Raw genomic sequence first — 26,575 nt, 5'->3', positions numbered from 1 at the left:
AGAAAGCTACGTGACAGGGCATCAGCTTTTGTATTCTTGGAACCAGGCCTGAAGGTGATTATAAACCTGAAACGAGTAAAAAATAATGCCCAACGTGCCTGCCGAGCATTAAGCCGTTTAGCTGATTCAATATATTGCAGGTTCTTATGGTCAGTAAAAACTGAAATAGTATGTCTAGCTCCCTCCAGCCAATGCCTCCATTCCTCGAAAGCCCATTTTACTGCCAGTAACTCCCGATTACCAACGTCATAGTTGGATTCAGCGGAGGAGAATTTCCTGGACATGAAGGCACAAGGATGTAACTCCAGAGACTCCGGATCTTCCTGAGAAAGGATAGCCCCCACTCCAACCTCTGAAGCATCAACCTCCACAATAAAGGGCAGTTCCGGATTAGGATGTCTGAGGACAGGAGCCGAGACAAAGGCTTGTTTCAAGGCCCGGAAGGACAACTCAGCTTCATGCGACCAATTGGAGGGATCCGCTCCTTTTTTAGTCAGAGCTACTATGGGAGCGACCAGGTCAGAAAAAGTATGAATGAACCGCCTATAATAATTTGCAAACCCTAAAAAGCGCTGAATTGCTTTTAAATTAGTGGGTTGCGCCCAATTAAGGATGGCCTGGAGCTTCTTCGGTTCCATAGAAAATCCCTGGGGAGAAATTATGTACCCTAAAAAAGATACCTCTGTGATGTGAAAATCACACTTCTCCAGCTTGGCATATAAATGATTCTCACGTAACTTTTGAAGAACCAGACGCACCTGGGTAACATGTTGTTCCATCGACTCAGAATATATCAAGATGTCGTCTAAATAAACGACCACGAATTTCCCTAGGAAGTCACGGAGAACATCGTTAATGAGGTCTTGAAAAACCGCCGGAGCATTTGACAGGCCGAACGGCATCACCAGGTATTCATAGTGACCCGACTGAGTGCTGAAAGCCGTCTTCCACTCATCCCCAGATTTAATTCGGATGAGTTTGTAAGCTCCCCTAAGGTCAATTTTAGAGAAAATCACGGCGGAACGTAACTGATCAAAGAGTACAGAAATTAACGGCAAAGGATAGGTGTTTTTAACAGAGATCTTATTCAGTACCCTAAAATCAATGCATGGTCTAAGCGAGCCATCTTTTTTCTCCACAAAGAAAAAACCAGCACTTAAGGGAGATTTTGATGGTCTAATAAATCCCTTCTTTAGACTTTCCTGAATATAATTATTCATGGCCGTGGTTTCTGGCCCGGACAAGGCATATAATCTCCCCTTAGGCAAAGTGGCACCTGGAACTAGTTCAATTGCAGAATCATAGGACCGATGGGGAGGCAGAATGTCCGCATTGCCTTTGGAAAACACATCGGCAAAATCCTGGTATTCCACAGGAATGAGCTCTGGGACGACTGCAGCAACCCTGACTGGATAAGAAATACATTCTTTAGCACAAAAAGAACCCTATTGGGAAATCTCCCCGGACCGCCAATCAATGGTGGGATTATGAAAGGCAAGCCAAGGGTGACCCAAAACTACAGGAACTGCCGGGCAATGTGTAAGGTAGAATTCTATATCTTCAGAATGTAAGGCTCCTACTGTAAGTACTACTGGAGGTGTACGGTGAGTAATTACCCCGTTGGAAAGCGGACCCCCCATCTAAGCCGTGCATGGTGATACATCTATCTAACGGTAAATGTGGAATGCCTAAGGCCTTAGCCCAAGTTAAATCCATAAAGTTTCCTGCAGCTCCACTGTCGACAAAGGCCGCCACCAATGAACTGAGGCTGCCAAAGGAAACCTTAACAGGGACTAATAGAGAGTTGTTTGAGGAGATAAGCTGCAGACCTAAGTGAACCCCCTCACAATTCACCTGGTCAGAGCGTTTCCCGACTTGTTCGGGCAGTTACGAGCAAAATGTCCCTTACCACCACAGTACAAACAAAGTTCAGAATTTTGTCTTCTGGTTCTTTCCTCAGGAGACAGCCGGGAGAGACCCATCTGCATGGGCTCCTCGACGTCTTCTGGGAAGGTATAAACACAAGGACTAGGCCTTACAGTTGTTCCTCTTTCAGCCCTCCGCTCTCGGAGACGACGATCAATTTTTATAGCAAGCTCCATGAGTTTATCGAGAGTCTCAGGAGCGGGGTACTGGAGGAGACTGTCTTTAATGAAATCAGATAAACCGAGGCGAAACTGACTGCGCAGGGCCGGGTCATTCCAGCCACAGTCGTTCGACCAACGGCGAAACTCGGTACAATAAACCTCCGCTGGATTTCTACCTTGTTTGAGAGCGCGCAGATGACTCTCAGCTGACGCCTCTCTGTCTGGGTCATCATACAAGAGCCCTAATGACTTAAAAAAGGCGTCTACATATAACAACGCAGGATCCTCAGCTTTTAAACCAAACGCCCAGGTCTGAGGATCCCCCTGGAGTAATTAAATAATAATCCCAACCCGCTGGGATTCAGTACCAGAGGATGCAGGTCTTAAACGAAAATATAGCTTACAAGCTTCTTTAAAATTAAAAAAATCCTTTCTGTCACCGGAAAAACGGTCGGGTAAATGCATCTTTGGTTCTGGGACTACCCTTGGGGAGGCTCGCAAAAGATCTTCCTGCGATCTCACCCGAAGAGAAAGATCCTGAACCATCTGAGTAAGTTCTTGCATCTGGTTGACGAAGAGCTGACCGGGATTTGGTCCTAAACCTGTCGGATTCATGAGGCCGATAAACTCTCACAAAAACAGAATGAGAAAAAAAAATTAAACCCCCTTTAATTTTAAGTTTTGTGGGCCGGTTATAATGTTATGATTCCAATACTCTGGTCTGGGGAGATCTTATAGCAAGGACCTGAGTACTGGAACGTAATGCTGGGAAAGAGAGTGGGAACGGGAATAGCCCCTGGCGCCCTATCTCCGTTGTCTCGCCCGTGCTGTCAGAACTCTCTTGCGAGACTATGGTTGCTTGAGCCCATGGCAGCCGCGTTTGAAGGGCGGATTACGTCTGCCCAACTCCGATGCCCCCTCAGGTCTTAATGGGAGACAAAGAGAGATCCAAGACAGGGTGATAACAAGGGGCCCTCTAACTAAACAACAAAGCCAGGGGCTACAAACTAACCTAAAACTAGAGTATGTGCGGAAAACCGCCAGGGAAAAGGACAACCAAAATACCCACTTGTCCACTCTCCTACCCGGCACCGCCGAGTTCCGGAGAGGACTGTGGAAGTGGAAACCTCCGCAAATGCTCCAAAACAGAATACAAAATAAAGTGGCCTAGGCCGCAGCACGCGGCAAAGCCGCCACTCACGGAAACCACACGAGATCCTCTAGCGACTGTTGCGGGTAAATGAGGACCAGAAGACTCCTTGGGATGAGATGACAAACACCAGGATTCAGAAACTCTGAGGACAGGAATGACCGGACACAGCAGAACTGGAACAGACGTTCAGCAAACCAAAGCAGCATGCAGGAAGCTATAACCGGCGTCTGTGTGAGGCACTGAGAAGGCTTAAAACCTTGAATCCTCCAATCAGGGTTTCAGAGCCTGATTAACATAAATGTCGTGCAGCTGCACGACCTGAAAACATGTGTCTTTAATTAACTGATCGACCCTGCAACGGGGAACGCGGTCCGCCCGTGGCGTCCCCGTTGCTAGGGTCCTGGCGGCTCGATGCGCCTGGCGTCCTAGCGTTGCTAGGGAGCTGGTGGCTCAGCGCGCACGGCGTCCTAGCGTCGCTAGGGATCCGGCGGCTCAGCACGCTCGGCGTCCCTAGTTGCTAGGCGCCGGGCCGCGAAGAGAACTCGGACCGTGGCGCCTAACAGGCAGATTCCCCCTTTTACACATTACTGCAACAGAGTCCCCCTTTTACACATTACGGTGGCAGAGTCCCATTTTTACACATTAGGCAAGCAGAGTCCCCCTTTTTTATACATTAGGCAGGCAGAGTCCCCCTTTTTTACACATTAGGCAGGCAGAGTCACCCTTTTTTATACATTGCAGCAGTAGAGTTCCCCTTATTACACATTAAGCAAGCAAAGTCCCCTTTTTACACATTAGGCAGCAGAGTCCCCCTTTTTTACACATTAGGCAGCAGAGCCCCCTTTTTTACACATTAGGCAGGTAGTCCCCCTTTTTTACACATTAGGCAGGCAGAGTCCCCCTTTTTACATATTACAGCAGTAGAGTTCTCCTTTTTACACATTAAGTAGGCAGAGTCCCCTTTTTACACATTAGGCAGGCAGAGTCTGAGAGAGAGAGAGTGTGTAAGTACAGTATTATTCTTTCCCGAGATGAGCTGGCAGGCCTCTCCTCTTCTCTTTCCCACCCTATGCTGCGCTCTTCACAGTGCAGGACATTGTGGGTGGGCTGGGGGCGGGCTGGGATAGACGTCATCTCTCCCAGCAAACAAGGGGGAGCAGAGGGGTAGCTGCAGCACTGCAAGGCTACTTATGTAAAAGGGGGACCGGGCAATGCATCTGGGTGCCGGGCGATGATCGTGGGAGTATGCGGGCCGGACCCCACAGTGCGGCCAGGCAGGTGATGCTGGTGGTCCTGCGCTGTGTGCCAGGCGCCACTTGCACACACCTAGTTATGGCCCTGTTCGTTAGATGTCCATATACTCTGCACATAGGCTAATACAGGTTGAGTATCCCATATCCAAAATGCTTGGGACCAGAAGTATTTTGTATATCGGATTTTTCCGTATTTTGGAATAAATGCATACCATGATGAGATATCGTGGGGATGGGACCTAAGTCTAAGCACAGAATGCCTTTATGTTTCATACACACCTTATACACACAGGGGGTCATTCCGAGTTGATCGCAAGCTGCCGTTGTTCGCAGCGCAGCGATCATGCTAAAAAGCTAAATTTCTGCGCATGCGTATGCACTGCAATGCGCACGCGCGACGTACAGGTACAAGGTCCTTTGTGGTTTTGCACAGGTTCTAACGATGCTTTCAGTCGCACAGCCAAACATAGGAAGATTGACATGAAGTGGGCGTTTTGGGTATCAACCGACCGTTTTCAGGGAGTGCTTAGAGAAACGCAGGCATGTTGGGGAAAACGCAGGCGTGGCTGGGCGAACGCTGGGCGGGTGTGTGACGTCAAAAGCCGTCCCTCCGGGCTGGTCTTGTTTTGCACAAAATTATTTTGCAGGCGCTCTGTTGCACAAGCGTTCGCACTTCTGCAAAGTGAAAATACACTCCCCAGTGGGCGGTGACAATGCGTTTGCACGGCTGCTTAAAGTAGCTAGTGAGCGATCAACTCGGAATGACCCCCACAGCCGGAAGGTAATTTTAGCAAATACTTTTAATAACTTTGTGCATTAGACAAAGTTTGTGTACATACATACAATTCATTTATGTTTCATATACACCTTATACACACAGCCTGAAGGTCATTTAATACAACATTTTTAATAACTTTGTGTATTAAACAAAGTTTGTGTACATTGAGCCATTAGAAAACAAAGGTTTCACTATCTCACTCTCACTCAAAAAATTCCGTATTTCGGAATATTCCGTATTTTGGAATATTTGGATATGGGATACTCAACCTGTATACTGTAGTAACTCTCATTATATGAAACCCCATTGAACAGTTCATTATTTAATCATGGTTGTATTGAATTAGCATTGTGGACATTTATGGGGAGGGGGGGATTGTATTGTTCTGTTTGTATTCCTTATGCTAAGGTACACTTTGGGCCTAATTCAGACCTGACCGAAGATGTGCGGGAAAAAACACACATCTACGATCAAACTCTTTGACATGCGGGGGAACGTCCAGTACAGGGCAAGTCCGCCCCGCTTGCCGGGTCCTGTCCTTCCCCCACCCACACACACACCGAGTAGCCTAGCCTGGCCGCAGCGGCTGTGTGTGACATCACGCAACCGCCGTGAACCGCCCCAGCAACCGTCTGGACATGCCTTTGTTGTCCGGACAGTGCCGCCCCCAATGCCGCAGCAACGCCATCCCTACGCCGCCAACATGCCATGACCTCCCCGCAACCACCTGTGCCTGTCAGTCAGGCAGAAGGGTTGCACAAGTGCATACCTCCCAACTTTAATTTTGCAGGAGGCAGGACTATTGCGCGGTGAAGCACTCGCGGTTCTAAAAAGGGGATGTGGCCTTGGGTGCGAGGGGCATGGCCTTGGTTGTGAGGGGCGTGGTTTTACCAAATGGACCATTTTCCAGCCTGTTGGGGGCGTGTCCAGCACTCCTCGAGTAGCTAGGCAGCCCCCTGCTCCCCTCCTAGCACTAAATACGCACGCGCACAGCATGTATTCAGTGAGCACCAGCTGCTTTGCAGAGCAGCGGGTGATCAAAGACTCCCCCAACTGCCCCTCACCCCGCCCGCGGGACACTGCTACCCGCGGGAGGCAGCAGTGTACGAATAGAGGGACTGTCCCGCTGGAATCGGGACAGTTGAGAGGTTTGCAAGTGATATACCGTTGCATCTCACTGAGTGCGCACGCGCAATGCGGCTTCTGCGCGTGCGCACACTGCACTGGCCTTCAGCCTGCGTATGATGTCGTTGCAGCGACCAGGTCTGAATTAGGCCTTTTATTCAGTCATCGTGTGGGGAAGGGCTGAAGGATTGATAGTGATTCTGCTGCATAATGTGAGTATGTTTCAGGGATTATGTCCCAGGGCCCTTTGAGACATGAAGTAATGAGAATTTGTATAGGGACTGTGTAAATAAATACATTTCCTTTATGTACAGTAGGTGAGGTAGAGCCCATTATGCTCCCTGTCACCATTTCACCTGCTATAGTCACTTTGCACCTGTTCATCTCTATTATACAGTACCTGCACATTTTGGATTACTGTTTATCCTGTTTGTCTACCCTGACTCCCAGAATACTGGCATGGAAGAGACTGAGATATACAAATAGAAGCAGAGAACAAAGATAGATAGATAGATAGATAGATAGATAGATAGATAGATAGATAGATAGATAGATAGAGTGTCGGACTGGGGCATGAAGGGCCCCAGAGAGGCTTGAAATACACAATAGACTTGTGCAGTGTAATGCAACGTATCTACCATGTATAATACATCCCTAGAGGAAGGAGTGGGGCCCCAGGTAGTGGTGCCCACCGGTGGTTTCCCCTGTACCCCTGTGGGCCAGTCCGACCCTGGATAGATAGATAGATAGATAGATAGATAGATAGATAGATAGATAGATAGATAGATAGATAGATAGTTGATGAGGTTGAAAAGAGGCAAAATGTCCATCGGGCTCAACCTGTATTCTGTATTAAGCTGTGCACATTATAATGCACCAGCTGAAGTAATAGTTTAGTACCAATTGACAACTATATTTTGTACCACTCCCAGATACTTAATGTCAAAATATTAACTGCTATAGCCTTGGATACTTTTCTCAGCTAAAAAACTGTCCAATCTGTTTTTAAATGCATTTACAGAGTCCGCCATTATTACCTTCTCCGGCAGGGAGTTCCAAATCCTTATTGCCCTTACGGTGAAGAACCCTTTCCTACATTTTCTCTCCTCTAGCCTCAGTGAGTGCCCACATGTCCTATACAGAGTTCTATTAATAAACAACTCCCCTGCTAGCTCCTTGTAATGACCCTTTACATATTTGAAGTTATTAATAATATCTCCTCTTAGACGCCTCTTTTCTAGTGTATAGTATACATATTTAACCTAGTGAGCCTTTCCTCGTACTCCAGTGTCTCTAACCCTTTAATCAATTTAGTAGCTCGCCTTTGAACTCTCTTTCGAGTTCCCCGACCTTTTTTATAATATGGTGCCCAGAATTGAACACAATATTCCAGGTGCGGACGTACCAATGATTTGTACAGCGGCAGGATTACATCCTCGTCCCTTGACTCAATACCCCATTTTATGCAAGCAAGCACTTTACTTGCCTTCTTTGCTGCATTTTGACATTGTGTACTGTTATTAAGCCTATTATCTACGAGCACCCCAAAATCTTTTTCCACTACTGTTACCCTTATATTTTCCCCATTAAGTGAATAGGATGCAAGTTTTTTTTTTTTTTTCAATATTGAACCTCATTCCCCATTTAGACGACCAGGTTTCAAGTTTAAGTAAGTCATTCTGTAGAGACTCCACATCTATTTCTGAATTAATTACCTTACACAGTTTAGTATCATCTGCAAAGATTGACACTGTGCTTCCCAGGCTTATTCCTAGTTCATTAATAAATATATTGAACAGTAGCGAGCCAAGTACGGACCCTTGTGGTATTCCGCTGACTACTGGTGCCCAGCTGGAGAACATCCCATCGGCCACTACTCGTTGTACCCTGTTATCCAGCCAATTTCCTATCCATGTACAAATAGTATTTCCTAGCCCAAGTTCCCTTAATTTGATGATCAGTCTCCTGTGAGACACTGTATTGAAGGCTTTTGCAAAATCTAAAAAGACCACATCCGCTGCTTTTCCCTGGTCAAGATTATCGCTCACATCCTCGTAGAAGCTAATTAAGTTAGTCTGACATGATCTGTCCCTCACAAACCCATGCTGAATCTTGGTAATAAACTTAGTATTCCGCAGATAATCCTCTATGCTATCCCTCAAAATTCCTTCCAATATTTTACCCACTATAGAAGTTAAACTAACTGGTCGATAGTTCCCAGGATGATTTTTAGATTCCTTTTGTAATAATGGCACAATATCTATCTAAGATATATAGATAGATAGATAGATAGATAGATAGGTATCTCAAAAGGAAAAGGGGAAGGGGGAGGTTAGTTGCACAGGAAATAAATGGGAGGATGCCCCTAATTGAAATGCAACATTAATTGTTCATAGTTTTTTTAGGGGGTGCTACCACAGATCATGTCATGGTTGAGGATAAGGAAGAAAAAGAGAAAAAGGATCTGTCTTCGGTGCACAAGAGTTTAAAATGTAACTTTTAATTAGTTCCTTAAAAATATATGACACATTTGAACTTTGACGTGTTTGGCTGATTAACTAGTATGCAAAATATTACAAAACACACAATCAACAAATATGTGAGAATATGACAACACTGTGAATTACAAAAAAAAAAAAAAAGAATGAATCAAATAAACATAAATTTGTTAAAAAAAAACTGAGCGTTTGTTTTTTTGTCTGTCCTATTAAATCACTGTCTAAGTATAAATCAGTGCTGCTCTGTATTTATTTATAATTTTTGTTGCACATTAGCACAATTATGTTGGAGCTGTTAAGGCCCGTACACACTGGTCGATGTATCGGCCGTTCTCTTGAACGGCCGATACATCGCGGGACCGTCGGCCAGTGTGTACGGGCGATACGTCTGTGAACTCCGTCGTTCACAGACGTATCGCGTCGGCCGCGCAGCACAGCCGACAGCCAATATATCTAACGATATATTGGCCCGTCGCTGTGTGTGTACGGGGCGGTCGTCCGACCGCCCGTACACATGCTGCGGCGGCCGGCGGTGATTGACAGGTGAACTGGGCGGGCGCGAGCGCGTGCCCGCCCAGTTCATGACGTCAGTCCCCCGACGGATCGGGCTGTGTGTATGCACAACACACTGCCCGATCCGTACATAGATATATCTGCAGATCAATTGATCTGCAGATATATCTAATAGTGTGTACCCACCTTTACTTTCATGTTTCTCTAGAAGCCTTTGGCATAATGCCCAGACTCCATGGAGTTTGGATACAAATTATATGTTGCAGTATTCAACGGTATAACACAGTGTCTCACGGTATGCTGTAATCAACTAGAATGACCTATATTGCCCAGACAGATATCACATCCTATATTAACCTGTAGATATAGAGTTTCAAAATGCCTTGCACACTTAATATTCGATGTACTATTTATATAGTTCCCCTCTCATCTCCTATATAATAGCCCAGATCTGTGACTCTGTGCCTGTGTGTATAACGCTGGGCGTGGCTAGCTCTCATTGGGTTAGCCGCAGGTCTATCACACCCAGTCCACAGCTGATTGGGCGAGAAACGCCCTCCCACACAGGTTACATCCAATGGGTGGCTCTGTCCTTTGGCTGCTTTGTGTGTTCCCAGAGCAGGATTAACAATAGGAGCTCTCATTGGGTTAGCAGCAGGTCTATCACACCCAGTCCACGCCCTCCCACACAGGTTACATCCAATGGGAGGCTCTGCCCTTTGGCTGCTGTGTGTTCCCAGAGCAGGATTAACAATGGGGCTGATGGAGCTGCAGCTCCAGGTCCACACCCCAAAATAAGCCCACTGCATCTGCAGCAACATACCCTCCAACAATTTACACATAAAAATTGCTACAAATTCGAAAAGGGGGCATGGCCACGGGTAAAGTGGTGTATCCACGCCCCTTTTCCTATACTTTCAATGGACGTTTGCAGAGCCAAAAATCGGTAGAGACCATAAAAAAAGGTCCTGTACCTGCCAAAAAGGTACAGTTGGAGGGTATGCCACTGCATCTGCAGCAAGTCTCTGTACTGTAGATAGGGAAAAAAATCCTTTTACTACAGCATCCTATGTCCTGTGACGTCACACACAGCCGCTGCAACTCGGGCAGCGACGAGTAGCTACTGGGCAGCACGCCAGAGCTGCGCTGGCCGGAAGCTACTCCTGCAGTGCAAAAGCATCGCCGCTGTGCGACTAGCCCTGTGCTGGGCGTTCCCTCGCATGTCAGTGTGCCTGACCGTAGCCCTGCAAAAAAATTTTAAAAAAGGTCCTGTACCTGCCAAACAGGTGCAGCTGGAGTGTATGCCACTGCATCTGCAGCAAGTCTCTGCGCTGTAGATAGGGAAAAAAGAATATGCTTTTACTACAGCGTCCTATGTCCTGATGCCAGTCCGCCTGCCCCCTCCAGCATCACCAATCCCCACTCCCTAGCCGTGGCGCAAGTGGAACAAAAGCTGCTGCAGCCACTGGCATAGATGTGTGTGAAAGCTGCGCAGTGTAAGACTTTCATAGCCCTCCCTGCGCCGCATACTCTCTGAGCCCCGGAGCCTCCTCTGCGCGTGATGTCACAGAACTGCCTCCCCACGACAGCTGCGCCCAGATCCCCAGAGGCCCTGACTCCACAACACAGCACCTGGCCTGCCGGCCTGGAAGCCCCCAGATGGCTAATGTAACGGATAGAGTGGGTGATATCGTGGAGGGCAATGTCTGGATGCTAAATAAATGTAAAAGGTGACAGTGGGTCACTGACACTGCACAGCACTCTCACCTGTTACATTGATTCAGAGAGTCAGTCAGTTCTGTCAGCCAGTCACTACTGTTAGCGCTTGTGTCCCAACGCACCGCATTACAGGGAAGTAGACACACTAAATAAACTCCATTCCGGCGCTAAGGGCTGCTGGGAGCTGTAGTTTATTGAGTGCATCTTCCCTTTAAAGTGGTGCATTTGGACACCAGAGCTAACAATAGTGACTGCTGGCTGCTGTGCGAGTCTCCGGGAGAGCCATTGCCAAAGGGAGGACAGATTCGCAGTACCCCTGGGCCTCATCAGCGGCAACCTCAAACCCCTCTTCCACCACCCGCGGTGGCTACGGACCCCTTCCCCCACCTGCAGCACCACCGCACCTGCCCCTCCCCCACCTGCGGCACCCTCGCAACCGCTCCTCCCCCACCCGCGATGGCTCCGTACCCCCTCCCCCACCCACGGCAGCCGCCCCTCCCACACCCGCTGCACCCCCATACCCCTCCTTCATCCGAGTCTCCCCCACACCTGCCACTCCCCCAACCACAGCACCTACTAGGTGATTCATCAGGCCCTGCGTGCGCTGTTTACGCTGTTGCAATGGGCTACGGCCCCTTAACCATCGCTCGCCCTTTCTCCGTGCAAAATGTAACCAATCACAAAATTATGATTGGAGGTAATACTCCATATAATAAAAATATTGCACGCCACAAGGGCGTGCAAGAGTTAAGGGGGCGTAGCCCCTTACAACGGTGTGAAGAGCGCCCGTAGGGCGTGATGAATCACCTAGTTTACAATATTAGGTCCATTGAGAGGTTTTGGCTAGCATACATCCCATAATGCGTTACTGTGGTATCTCTTTGAGCACACTGTTGGGTATCTCACCTCTCACTTATAGTGTCAGGTGTCAGGCAATTCACCTCTCACCTTTAGTGTCAGGTGTTTGACTAATGCTGTAGAATGTATCTCTCACATATGGTTGCGAATATGTTAATATATTATTATCCACATGTACTATATGGCTTGATCTTTAGACACCCCAGTGTTCAATATTATATATACTGTTATTTCACCTCTCACTTGTAGTGTCAGGTGTCTAGTATATATAGGGGGTGAATCTATAGTATCTCATATATGCAGAGTCAGATATGATTTCTATCCACCTCTCACTTCCAGTGTCAGGTGTCTGACCTCACCCACATATGTTATTCTGCTCGATATTCCTATAAGTTGTATTTCCAATAAATGGAATTATGTGCTCATAAGTATCTATCTCGCATAGTGGATTCTCACTACATTGTATAATTATTAACACCCTCTGTTGATAGTGTAACAAATCTTATACCTGTCATAAGGGGAAAAATATAAATCTGAGTATATAATACTATATTCATTCGTGCAAGGTTTGGGATAACAGGATGATGTGATATTACTCTTTCAAAAGTATCTGAGACACAAAGGATGTGAAGGGATTTGATTTCAATTAGTAGTGGTATATTGTTTATTGAGTCCACTATATCTGTTATTCATCTCCCTTTGTAAAGTGGTCAAAGGGACATTCTTTCTTGCTGAAACGATATACCTTATCGGGACTAAATCACTAACTATACAGCCGGATACTATGGACCTATATATGCATGTACTATTCGTAGCCGCATTAATATAAATATTGACACAGATGTATTGGACAGCCAATTAGCAATATATACATTATATTATGCTGTAACAGTTTTTACAGTGCATTACAAGGATTATAAACATATAAGGGAAATAATCTGTCATAGGGGCATATTTATCACAATCCGCATTTTTAATGGAGATGTGATAAATATTTTTTGTGTAAATTTGCAATGTGAAAACTAATATTTTCAGGCAAATTCACTAAAAAGCCAATAAGAGCCCATCCTGACAAAGAGCTGAAGTAGTGAGATACTGTACCGCTATCAAACTGCTTCCTGGATTGGGTCCCTAGCAGTCAGTGCGTGTGAGCGGTCATCGGCCAGTGTGTGCGTCACCAGAAGGGACTGAGAGGAAGTGTGTGGAATTCTGACATAGTAGACCATAGGCTACTCTAGGTTAACACTATATATATATATATATATATATATATACACATATATATATATATATATATATATATTAGATAGATAGATAGATAGATAGATAGATAGATAGATAGATAGATAGATAGATAGATAGATACTGACATGCATTGGTCTATGTCACTGCAACATGGCAGATGGCTGTACAGTATTCACTTCACTTTATTATATATTGTTTTACATAAACGGTCTGCAAATTGTGATTTTTCTACCATCCTTAAAATGCATATCTGGTACTTTTTTGGGGAATTTTCTATTCCAACAGTAAGGGGTAAGATTCTGTCTATAATTTTCTGGGATGCAATAGAGAAATGATAAACAGAATCTGATTGGTTGCTATGGGCAACATCACCACTTTTCATTTTTAGAAGCTTTAGTAAATTTAACCCTAAGGGTAGTTTTCAATTGCTGGCGCTAATTTACCTCACAGCAAGAAACAGGCTTTTATAATTTTTGGGTGATAACACATAGGATCCAAATAAATTCCAGGACCCATTTGTTATCTCTGAAAAACAGGCCTCTAGGGCTGCTTATCGGGGAATCTGCTTCACGTGCCTTAGTACGCAAAGCCTAAATGCTGGTGGTCAGGAATAAATGGATAGCCCCCAGGGGATCCATTAGCTGCTGTTAATTTTCACAGCTACAGTAATAGGATGCCTCCCCTAAACATGAATCAGTATAGTTACTTCTTTTTTTCTATGGAAAATCAACCAAAAGCTTCACACTTTTCTTGATCTGATGCTTTGACTTGGACAATGCATCTTCAAATATATATAGATCATTACTGTGGCTTACCAAGTGCCTCCAGGTATTTGTTAAAGTCCTCATTGTTTCCCTCAGCCAAACTCCAAGTCCCAATCAATTCCTCGGGCATGATGGCGGTGATTTGTAGTATAGTGAGGTGCACAGGAGAAGCAGAGAGCGAGTGGGATTTCTAAGAGAATCTGCCTTATAAACACCTGCAGGGCTGAGCTCTGGGGATCTCATTACATACAGTATACTGTGACTAGAAAACCTCCCTTTGCCCTCTAATACTGATTCAGCACTTCTGCTCTGACATGTTACGCACTGTAACCTCTTAGTTGTCCAAACAAAAAATATCCTAGCATGTATTTCACTCAACTCTCACACTCGGCCTATTCTGACAGCAGCTTGTATCAATGCTGTAGAATCTTATCTGTATCTATAATATAGTTTATGTGCATTATCAAGTAGCAGTAATATGAGATAGTGTATCTTTAATGATCTAACAGCACAGAAGGACGTGTGACCAGGAAGTAGGGAGAGAAGGGCAACAGTAACGAAGAGATGATGATGATGTCTGTGTCTACCTGTAATAATGCAAGACATACTTGCCGACTGGCTGCCCCCTCCAGGTCGGCACAGTGGGAGGGGGGACGCAGCATTAAGTGGGCGGTGCGGGGGCTTGGTGGAACAATTGGGTCATTGTGGCCCCAACATACAAGATTACCAGCAATGTAGACTGGGAGGCATAACTATGATGACGTAATTTAGCGCAATTGTGTCATCACCCACCCAGACAATGGGTGCGGGCAGACTCCGGGAGACTTCAGTACTCTTCCGGGCAGTCGGGAGTACACCCCAAGATTCTGGATCCTCCCAGCTGTTCCTGGAGAGAAGGGAAGTATGATGCAAGTATGACTAATGGACCAGAGCAAAAGGGGATCAGTTGCCATGAGAGTGTACTCATAATATAATGTAAAAATAACCCTAATTAAATGTGCTTTATGAAGGTATCAATACCCTAATTTCACACAGTAAATGCTATTTATTGCTCATAAAGCATTACTTAAATATCTGAATTTACAGGTATCCCCTATAATAGGACTCGTAAGCGAAATATAAAGAAAATAAACAAGACGAACAACGTGAAAGAAAAAGAAAGAACATTTTGTGAAATAAACATTCATTAAAAACAAGGCTGTGTCTTCATTCTTAAATGAGGGTCAGTAGGATTTACCGACGATTGGGATGCCGGCTGCCAGTTTACCGATCATCAGTATGCCGGCAGTGGGGCGAGCGCAAAGATTCCCCTTGCGGGCTCGCTGTACTTGCCACAGGTTCTGTTACCACTCTATGGGTGTCGTGGACACCGCGATTGGGAACAGCCCCTGTTAGCCGAGATTCCGGTTGTCTGCATTTCCAGGGGTCGGGATCCCGGCATCGGTATCCTGATCGGTGGGATCCCAACTGCCGGCAACTCAACTGCATACCCATAAATGTATTAAATATAAGGGGTGTATTCATTATCCTTTTAGTTTAATAATTTATTCAAATTGTATTTTTTCCCTTAAATCCTCATTCATCATAGCTGTAAGAAAAGAGATATGACTAATATCTCCTTTGGTACAACCTGCTTTTGATCATTTCTACACTCCCTATACTATAGTATGAGGATGTAGAAATTGGTACATTAATCAAACTCTGAAAAAAACATTTTTTGGGGAGTTGATAGTGTAACTCAGTGGCGTAACTCCCAGAGACAATAGAGACATTTGCCGCTGGGCATCAGCTGTCAGACTTGCGCAGAGAAAGAAAGATCATGGTGGGCGGGGCATCTGAACTAGAAAAGATCTCTCTCCACTCATTTCATAGTGATTTGCTGCAGTCACTGCACACTGCTGTCCAAGCTCCTGAAAACCCCCTTAAAGACCCTTAAAACTGAGTCTGGAATGTGTTTGATAACAGATCAAGGGGGTCATTCCGAGTTGATCGCTCTCTAGCAACGTTTTGCTGTGCTGCGATCAGATAGTCGCCGCTTATAGGGGAGTGTATTTTCGCTTTGCAAGTGTGCGAACGCATTTGCAGCCAACAGCACAAAAAAGTTTTTTGTAGTTTCTGAGTAGCTCTGGACTTACTCAGCCGCTGCGATCACTTCAGTCTTTTTGGTCCCGGAATTGACGTCAGACACCCGCCCTTCAAACGCTTGGACACGTCTGCGTTTTTCCAAACACTCCCAGAAAATGGTCAGTTGACACCCACAAACGTCCTCTTTCTGTCAATCACCTTGCGATCGGCTGTGCGAATGGATTCTTGTCAAATCCATCGCCCAGCACCGATCCGCTTTGTACCCGTACTACGCGCCTGTGCATTGCAGTGCATACACATGCGCAGTTTTGCCAAGATTTAACCTGATCGCAACGCTGCAAAAAGTTGCTAGCGAGCGATCAACTCGGAATGACCCCCCAAGCGTGTACAATAATCTACAGTTCTGCTGTTGTGTCTTATGTGAGTAGAGAAAAGAGAGCAGAAGTTGGTTTTCAGAAAATGCACTAATTATTATAATAAAACTTTTAAGGGAGGTATTTATCAAAGCTTGGAGATAGATAAAATTATGACATAAAGTACCATTCAATCCTAACTGTCATTTTTCAAACACAGCCTGTAAAATGTAAGGCAAAAGTTGATTGGCTGGTACTTTATCTCTCACAATTGTATCTCTCTCCAAGCTTTGATAAAACCCCTCCTCAGGTCTCTTTTTATTATCATTTGCATCCAGCATCTGAAAATAAAGATTCTTTATTGCCACAACTAGCTGCAATAAAGAATCTTTATTCTCCCAGATGTACCATTGGCAAGCAGGGGCGTATCTACCACTTGGCCAGGATAGCAGTTGCCAGGGGTGCCGGCCGAAGGTGGGTGCTGCCACCCGTGGCCAGGGGTTAGATTCACATCCAGATGCAGCTCGCCTCCCCACAGAGGCATCATCCACTATTAGAAAAAGCCATGATCACGGCCGCGTTCGTGATAAGAGCTGCAGCTACAGAGAGTACTGCTTTGCAGAGCTCTCTACATACAGTATGCATGCCTACTAGCAGCAGCAGTAGCTCCCTTCGGCCTCACAGTGTGGTACCTGTCACGCTCAGGGTGAGATATACAGTAGTTGTGTCTCTGGTTAGATGTATATATGCATGGAAATGTATATATGTACTATATACTGCGCACAACTACAATGCAGCACAGATATGGATAGTATACCTGACGACACAGAGGTAGAGCAATGGACTACTGTACCGTACTGCTATATATATATATATATATATATATATATACTGGTGGTCAGCAAAATTCTGCACTGTCCTCCTACTATATACTGCGCACAACTACAATGCAGCACAGATATGGATAGTATACCTGACGACACAGAGGTAGAGCAATGGACTACTGTACCGTACTGCTATATATATATATATATATATATATATATATACTGGTGGTCAGCAAAATTCTGCACTGTCCTCCTACTATATACTGCGCACAACTACAATGCAGCACAGATATGGATAGTATACTTGACGACACAGAGGTAGAGCAATGGACTACTGTACCGTACTGCTATATATATACTGGTGGTTAGCAAAATTCTGCAGTGTCCTCCTACTATATACTGCGCACAACTACAATGCAGCACAGATATGGATAGTATACTTGATGACACAGAGGTAGAGCAATGGACTACTGTACCGTACTGCTATATATATATATATATATATATATATATATACTGGTGGTCAGCAAAATTCTGCACTGTCCTCCTACTATATACTGCGCACAACTGCAATGCAGCACAGATATGGATAGTATACTTGACGACACAGATGTAGAGCAATGGACTACTGTACCGTACTGCTATATATATATATATATATATATATATATATATACACTGGTGGTCAGCAAAATTCTGCACTGTCCTCCTACTATATACTGCGCACAACTACAATGCAGCACAGATATGGATAGTATACTTGATGACACAGAGGTAGAGCAATGGACTACTGTACCATACTGCTATGTATATACTGGTGGTCAGCAAAATTCTGCACTGTCCTCCTACTATATACTGCGCACAACTACAATGCAGCGCAGATATGGATAGTATACTTGACGACACAGAGGTAGAGCAATGGACTACTGTACCGTACTGCTATATATATACTGGTGGTCAGCAAAATTCTGCACTGTCCTCCTACTATATACTGTGCACAACTACAATGCAGCACAGATATGGATAGTATACTTGACGACACAGAGGTAGAGCAATGGACTACTGTACCGTACTGCTATATATATACTGGTGGTCAGCAAAATTCTGCACTGTCCTCCTACTATATACTGCGCACAACTACAATGCAGCACAGATATGGATAGTATACTTGCCGACACAGAGGTAGAGCAATGGACTACTGTACCGTACTGCTATATATATACTGGTGGTCAGCAAAATTCTGCACTGTCCTCCTACTATATACTGCGCACAACTACAATGCAGCACAGATATGGATAGTATACTTGACGACACAGAGGTAGAGCAATGGACTACTGTACCGTACTGCTATATATATATATACTGGTGGTCAGCAAAATTCTGTACTGTCCTGCTACTATATACTGCGCACAACTACAATGCAGCACAGATATGGATAGTATACTTGACGACACAGAGGTAGAGCAATGGACTACTGTACCGTACTGCTATATATATACTGGTGGTCAGCAAAATTCTGCACTGTCCTCCTACTATATACTGCGCACAACTACAATGCAGCACAGATATGGAGTGTTTTCAGGCAGAGAACGTAGATATTTGCAGCACACTGAGCACAGATATTTGCAGAACACTGAGCACAGATATTTGCAGCACATTGAACACAGAAACTGAGAGAACGCAGCCACGTCCTCTCGCTATCATCTCCAATGCATGAGTGAAAATGGCGGCGACGCGCGGCTCTTTATGTGCAATATGAATCTCGCGAGAATACGACAGCGGGATGATGGCGTTCGGGCGCATTCGTGTTAACCGAGCAAGGCGGGAAGATCCGAGGGTGCCTCGGAACCGTGTAAAATAGGTGAAGTTCGGGGGGGTTCGGATCTCGAGGAACCGAACCCGCTCATCTCTAATTTAAATCATATAGTGTAAAGACATTGCACAGCAATGCCAATGCGCATTTCACTAAGAAAGCTTTTTCGGGGCTACAATAGTATCTAAAGCGCACCATGACCATGAGTTAAATAGGCATCTTGACCGATCAGGTGCTCCAGATGATTAGCATGCAGCCAGGGCTGGCTCTACCATTAGTCAGCTGCCTAGTTTGCTGGGATCTGGAGGGCGTCACTGAGTCACATTTGTACTTAATGTAGGTAGCGGCTGTGGAATTTATAAGACCCTGCCTACCTGAGGAGTTAGGAAATGGATATTGGTGTTGGTGATGGGCAGTAGGCTGAAGTTTTGCCTAGGTTGCCGAGAAACCTTGCATCGGCCCTACATACAGTCAATCAGCTGAGTGGCGTGTTCACCTGTAATCCATCCTAGTGCATAGGATTACAGGAACAGCTGAAGGTAATGAATTTGTGCAGCAGTCATTTTCTATGATGCAAATATACTGTATAGTACTGTAAAGAGACACATTTTCCTACATTTATGTAGTGTGTCAGGAATACTAGTAGATTTCCAATAGGTAATATCAAGATCATATAAAAGATCATACTGTACATTTTTATATAGTAAACTACAATGGATTTTAATGTCAATTATATACACAATCCACGTACAAATCAGAGAGATTAATAGACAAATGGGCACATAAAATAATGAATTTGTGCAGCAATCGTCTTCTAGGCGTCTGTGCCTAGAAGACGAATAATGAATTTGTGCAGCAATCATCTTCTATTTACATAGTAAATAGACACATTTTCCTACATTTATATAATGTGTCAGGAATACTAGCAGATTTCCGATAAGTAATATCAAGATCATATCATGTATTTATATATTAATTTACAATGGAATTTAATATAAATTATACACACAATCCACGTACAAATCACAGGGATTAATTGACAAGTAGACACATATATATCTCAGCATAATATAATGAATGTGTGCAGCCAGAGGCGTCGGAATGGGGGGAGCAAGGGGGCAGCATGCCCCCCCAAAACATGTCCAAGGTGCAGGCGTGGAGCGCTTACCCCCAGATTACCGCGGAGACTCGGACTACAAAACTCCAGCACTGCAATGTGCTGCCCCGTATCGTGTCCAGCGGCCCCTTCACAGAGGCATTACAGGCAGGAGGCGAGGCTGTCGCAGCAGGTTTAGCATGGTCACGCCTCCTCCCAGTAATGCATCTGTGAGAGCCGACTATAGGACACGGGGCAACAAGCTGCTGCACTGGTGTTTTGAAGTCAGATACTCCGCGGTGATCTGGGGGTAAGCATGGGGGGGGGTAATTGTGGGGGGAGTGCCAAAATTTATTTTTATGTACGCCCCCCCCCCCACCCACCCACCACCACCACCACCACCACAGTATGGATACATTCTCCACTATTCACAGTGTTCAGGAATACTAGTATATTTTGGGCCCATAGGCACATATTGCTCAGTATAATATAAAATAATGAATGTGTGCAGCAATCGTTTTCTAGGCTGCACTTACATAGTAAATGGATTCACTTTCTTACATTTATAGAGTGTCAGGAATACTAGTAGATGCCCAATAGTATGACCACCAAGAAATAATATACATAATCAACAGAATTGATGCTTCATTGGTCTGAGAAAAGATAACAACAAAATGTAAAAACTGGTAACAAGGATGGGATTTTGAACTATGTCACTTGACAGATAGCATTATTAAATGCTTGTACTCCAGATGATGGACAATTGTGTCTCCGCAGCCGAACATGAGTTCAGAAAGTTGTTATTTGTCATGCCAGTTCCAGTTGGTGATAACCCTGATTTAAATCTAATTTTGAAAAGAAAGAGGAACCTGTGAGTCTAATGTATATATAATATCATCTGTAGTAGGAGTAATATGGCAGTCCAGGGCCGGTGCCACCATCAGGCAGTTTTAGGCAGCTGCCTGAGGGCTCCGGCCACTGGAGGGCGCCGCTACATCTGTCATACTGAAAAATGAATCTTTCTTTCACAGATTGCTCTAGCCAGCGGCGGCTGTGGGTCTAACGATCCACAGCCAACGCTGTCATTAGATCCCTGCTTGTGGGGAGTGTTGCAGAGGGTATGAGGTTTTCCAATGGCTGCTAATGCGGAGTGAGATGGAGAGAAAAGGGAGTGGTGGCGGTGGCGAGTGGTTGCCCACCTACCGCTGCTCTCCTCTGGAGGGGGGAGAGGCCAACTACTGCTCCGGGATGCACGGGGGTGGGGGTGGGGGGGTGGAGTTACTGATGACTGCTAAAGTGTGTGCTGTGGGACGGGAGAGTAAGGGGAAAATGCCGGCAGCTGTGTTTCTTGTAGGATGGGTTAGGAGAGAGATGCCGTTGAGTGTGTCCCTGGGGATGGAGGAGCGTGCCGGGCGCTCGTGTATTGTCAGGTGCGGGGAATGCGCTGGCCACCGCCGCTGCTACTGCTATTGAAGCGGCCAGGCAGACGGAGAGAGAGGGGTGCCGGTAGCCGGTTGGTTCTAAATCAGAGTGGGAGAAGGGACCTTCTGACGTCACTAGGGGAGGAGACACGTCACCAGGGGGAGGAGCCACGGCCGAACAGGGTACCCGCTCGCCACGCTTCGTGCTCGGTGGCATTACTAAAGGTAATAGTTGGTGGTGTGGATAGTAGAGGAACTATCTCGCTGACCTAGTTCCTCCCACTTGTGTCGTGGCTCCTCCACCTGACGTAAAAGGTCCCTTAGGCCACTTGGATCTAGCATCAATCGTACCTTCCGTTGCTGCTGCTCATCTCCCATGTGTGGTGGGACAAGGGGATTCACTGGAAACTTCTGCTACTATGAAGGGGGAAGGTGCGTTTGCCACCACTCCTGTGTAATGTGGAGGGTTTCTGGCCACCGCTATGGATGGGAAAAGGGGAGTTCCTGACGCACATATGTATTGGGGGAGGGGTATAGGAGGTTAGCTGCTACTGCTGTGTGTGTCTATATCTATCTAGATAGATAAATAAAATATATATATATATATACATGTATATATATATATATATATATATATACATGGTAGAATCTGAGCAATCACATGCTCCAGATAGACACGGCACTCCAGGACTGCACATAAAAAATGTTTAATGATCCAGCTTTAAAGCACAAGCATATTGCAATGCGGCATTTCGGGCCATGCAAGGCCCTTCATCAGGTAATGCTGGTGCTGGCAATAAAATGAACAAACATACATAAAACATTAAACTCACCTATATAGCATCCCCATGTCGGCGTCTTCAGCCACGGAACAGCGCGGGACTTCCGGTCAGTGCGGGACGCCTGTGTGATGACATCATCGGGAAGCTGCGGTAACCACAGCAACCCGATGCCTGGAGTCACGGGCGCTGTCACTGGCCGTGCTGCCTGACAGGGGGAGGCTATAAAACATAAATACATATGGCAAAGTGAGAACACAGAACCAAATAACGTGCATACAAACAAAATACAATGTACTATAATAAGTGAATATACTTCACCTAACATGGCAATACATACACCTTAGGCAGAGGGAAGATAATCTAAGTGATACAAACCCTAATATATGTAGCCTCTGTGTGGGTACTATATGTACTGCACCGGCTATCAAGTAATGAATCCAATTCACCAGAACCTGATTAAATATTAAAAATCGCTAAACACAGAACTACTTCAATTGTAAATAATTCCAATTAATCTTCTCATTGATTCCTAGTGGTTGCAATGTGTTGAGCCTAATGATCCACTTAGCCTCCAATCTATGTAGGGCTAGAACTCTATCACCTCCTCTAGGTAATTCAGGAACGTGATCAATAATTTGATAACGAAGGTCAGATAATGCATGGGACTTCTCGCAGCGATGTCTAGACACCGGTTGTTCATTTATGTTACCTGCTAACGCCTGGCTGATATTTGAGCGATGTAACGCCATTCTTTCTCGCAACGTGCGGGTCGTCAAACCCACATACATTAATTTGCAAGGACAGATAATAACGTAAATTATAAATCTGGTCGTGCAATTTACAACATGTTTGATGTCGAATCTGCGTTTGGTACCTGGATGACTAAACCATGTTCCTGTAATTAAAGCTGAACATGTAATGCAGGAAGGGCATCTGTAGCACCCTGGTTTTTTTAACCGATCCAAAGATGCCTGATTTAGGACTATAATCAGTAATGTCAGTTTTCACTAATATGTCGCGTAAATTGCGACCTCGTTTGTAACTGGTCATGACCTGTGTGTTCTGAAAGCACGGTAAAGATTTATCTTATAATTATAGGCCACAATGCTCTGCTGGCACGGGGTATGACCGGGCTGGCAGTAGAATATCTCGTGGACCAAATAAACCTATTATGGTCATCTTTCTTCTCAGATGATTCCTGAAGTATATTCATCCGATCTTTGCTCAAACCCCGGGACTTAGCTTTTCTCAAATCTCTGATGTCATATCCCCGACAGCAAAATTTATTCACAACCTTATCTAAGGCCTCATCCAACAGTTCAGGATCACTAGTTATGCGAGCTACCCTGAGCATTTGGGAATAGGGTAATCCTTTCTTTAATGCCACTGGGTGATGACTACCGGCATCAAGAAGTGAATTGCGATCCGTATCTTTATAGAACACAGTGGTACTCAGTGTACCATTATTCAAATGGACTGTAACGTCCAAAAAATTAATTTGATCAGGTTTACAGACAAACGTGAATTTGATTGGACCTGGCATCTGATTAATATTTTGCACCATCTCACAAAATAGAGCAGCAGTGCCCTTCCATAGCATAAATACATCATCTATATATCTAGTGAACCAAATAATATTGTCACTGTATATAGCATTTTCAAAAATTAATTTCTGTTCTTGGTCAAACATGAAGACATTGGCATAGGCTGGTGCCACGCTACTGCCCATGGCACAGCCTGCCCGTTGGAGATAAAATCTACCATTGAACAGAAAGTAATTTTTGGTGAGTACCAATTCCAATAATTTGAGAAATAAATTTTTTTCAAGACCAAATTCAACATCAAGATGACTAATAAATCTATCCATGGCTTCTAACCCCTCTCTATGTGGGATAGACGTATAGAGGGCGGTAACGTCCATGGTACATAATAGCGTATCTTCTGGCAATACATCAAACTCTCTGATCTTCTTGAGGAACGTAGTGGTGTCTTTAAGGTAAGTGTATCGTGTGGTCACATGCGGTTGGAGGAGGGCATCTAAAAGTTCTGCTGTCGGTTGGTATAGAGATCCCCTTGCCGACACTATGGGGCGGCCCGGGGGATTGGTAAGGCTCTTGTGGACCTTCGGCAGTGTATATAGGCAGGGAATGATAGGATTCTTCGGAATAAGTACATCCTTGAGCTTCAGATCCAGCAAATTATCTGAGACCGCTTGGTCCAACACCGTATGGAGTTCTTTCTGAAACCTCATCGTCGGATCATTCTCTAATCGCATATAGGTGTCAGTACAAGCTAATTGGCTCATAATCTCCTGGACGTACTGTACTCGATCTTGCAGTACGATCCCCCCACCCTTATCGGCCGGACGAATTATGATCGAAGTGTCCTGACTCAGATCTTTCAAAGCTTTACGTTGATCGTATGATAAATTGTGATAAATGGGTTGTGGGGTGCTGATGAACCTATTAACTGAGTCATCCATCAAGCGTCCGAACGTTTTTAACGATGCATTGTGGGAGATCGGATCAAATTTAGAGATATGGTATTTCCGAATAATGAGATTGGCTGGATCAGATGGTTGTTGACTGTTTGTGTGTTGATAGAATTCCCTCAGACGTAATTTTCTATTCATCTGATGCATGTCGGCTTGCCATTCAAAAGAGTCATGATGGTTGGTAGGGACAAAGGAAAGTCCTTTATTTAATACTTCTTCCTCGACAGGTGTGAGGTGTCTTGAAGATAAATTAAAAATCAGGTTTTCTTGGACTTGTTAGCTTTTGTTGATCCTTTGACTTTGGATCATTAAACATTTTTTATGTACAGTCCTGGAGTGCCGTGTCTATCTGGAGCATGTGATTGCTCAGATTCTACCATGTATACAATTTCAGACAAGGGCACCCAGGCAGATGGACATTAGTTAGAGTGCCGGATCATTTGGATACTATATATATATATATATATATATATATATATATATATATATAGTGTGTGTATATATATATATATATATATATATATATATATATATATATAATAGTGATGTGCACCGAAAATTTTTCGGGTTTTGTGTTTTGGTTTTGGGTTCGGTTCCGCGGCCGTGTTTTGGATTCGGACGCGTTTTGGCAAAACCTCACCGAAATTTTTTTGTCGGATTCGGGTGTGTTTTGGATTCGGGTGTTTTTTTCAAAAAACCCTAAAAAACTTAAATCATAGAATTTGGGGGTCATTTTGATCCCATAGTATTATTAACCTCAATAACCATAATTTCCACTCATTTCCAGTCTATTCTGAACACCTCACACCTCACAATATTATTATTAGTCCTAAAATTTGCACCGAGGTCGCTGGATGGCTAAGCTAAGTGACACAAGTGGCCGACACAAACACCTGGCCCATCTAGGAGTGGCACTGCAGTGTCAGGCAGGATGGCCCTTCAAAAAAATTGTCCCCAAACAGCACATGATGCAAAGAAAAAAAGAGGCGCACCAAGGTGGCTGTTTGACTAAGCTAAGCGACACAAGTGGCCGACACAAACACCTGGCCCATCTAGGAGTGGCACTGCAGTGTCAATCAAGACAGGATGGCACTTCCAAAAAATTGTCCCCAAACAGCACATGATGCAAAGAAAAAAAAGAGGTGCACCAAGGTGGCTGTTTGACTAAGCTAAGCGACACAAGTGGCCGACACAAACACCTGGCCCATCTAGGAGTGGCACTGCAGTGTCAATCAAGACAGGATGGCACTTCCAAAAAATTGTCCCCAAACAGCACATGATGCAAAGAAAAATGAAAGAAAAAAGAGGTGCAAGATGGAATTGTCCTTGGGCCCTCCCACCCACCCTTATGTTGTATAAACAGGACATGCACACTTTAACGAACCCATCATTTCAGCAACAGGGTCTGCCACATGACTGTGACTGAAATGACTGGTTGGTTTGGACCCCCACCAAAAAAGAAGCAATCAATCTCTCCTTGCACAAACTGGCTCTACAGAGGCAAGATGTCCACCTCATCATCATCCTCCGATTCCTCACCCCTTTCACTGTGTACATCCCCCTCCTCACAGATTATTAATTCGTCCCCACTGGAATCCACCATCTCAGGTCCCCGTGTACTTTCTGTAGGCAATTGCTGCTGGTGAATGTCTCCACGGAGGAATTGATTATAATTCATTTTGATGAACATCATCTTCTCCACATTTTCTGG

The 26,575-nt window shown here is 44.9% G+C and overlaps 1 protein-coding gene across 1 annotated transcript in view; it reads right to left on the bottom strand.

Annotated features, from left to right (window-relative positions):
* LOC134929367 (fatty acid-binding protein, adipocyte-like) overlaps window positions 1–14,251 on the bottom strand; it is a 43,630-nt gene extending 29,379 nt beyond the window's left edge. Inside the window, exon 1 of the mRNA XM_063925034.1 lies at window positions 14,045–14,251. Coding sequence (XP_063781104.1) covers window positions 14,045–14,123 — 79 coding nt within the window. The 5' untranslated portion in view covers window positions 14,124–14,251. The remainder of the gene's footprint in view (window positions 1–14,044) is intronic.
* Between the last annotated feature and the right edge of the window lie 12,324 nt (window positions 14,252–26,575).

Source organism: Pseudophryne corroboree, chromosome 5 (assembly GCF_028390025.1).
Source record: "Pseudophryne corroboree isolate aPseCor3 chromosome 5, aPseCor3.hap2, whole genome shotgun sequence".
Lineage (NCBI taxonomy): Eukaryota > Metazoa > Chordata > Amphibia > Anura > Myobatrachidae > Pseudophryne > Pseudophryne corroboree.
The sequence above is the reverse complement of the archived record's forward strand: the minus strand, read 5'-3'. Positions and strand labels throughout refer to the sequence as shown.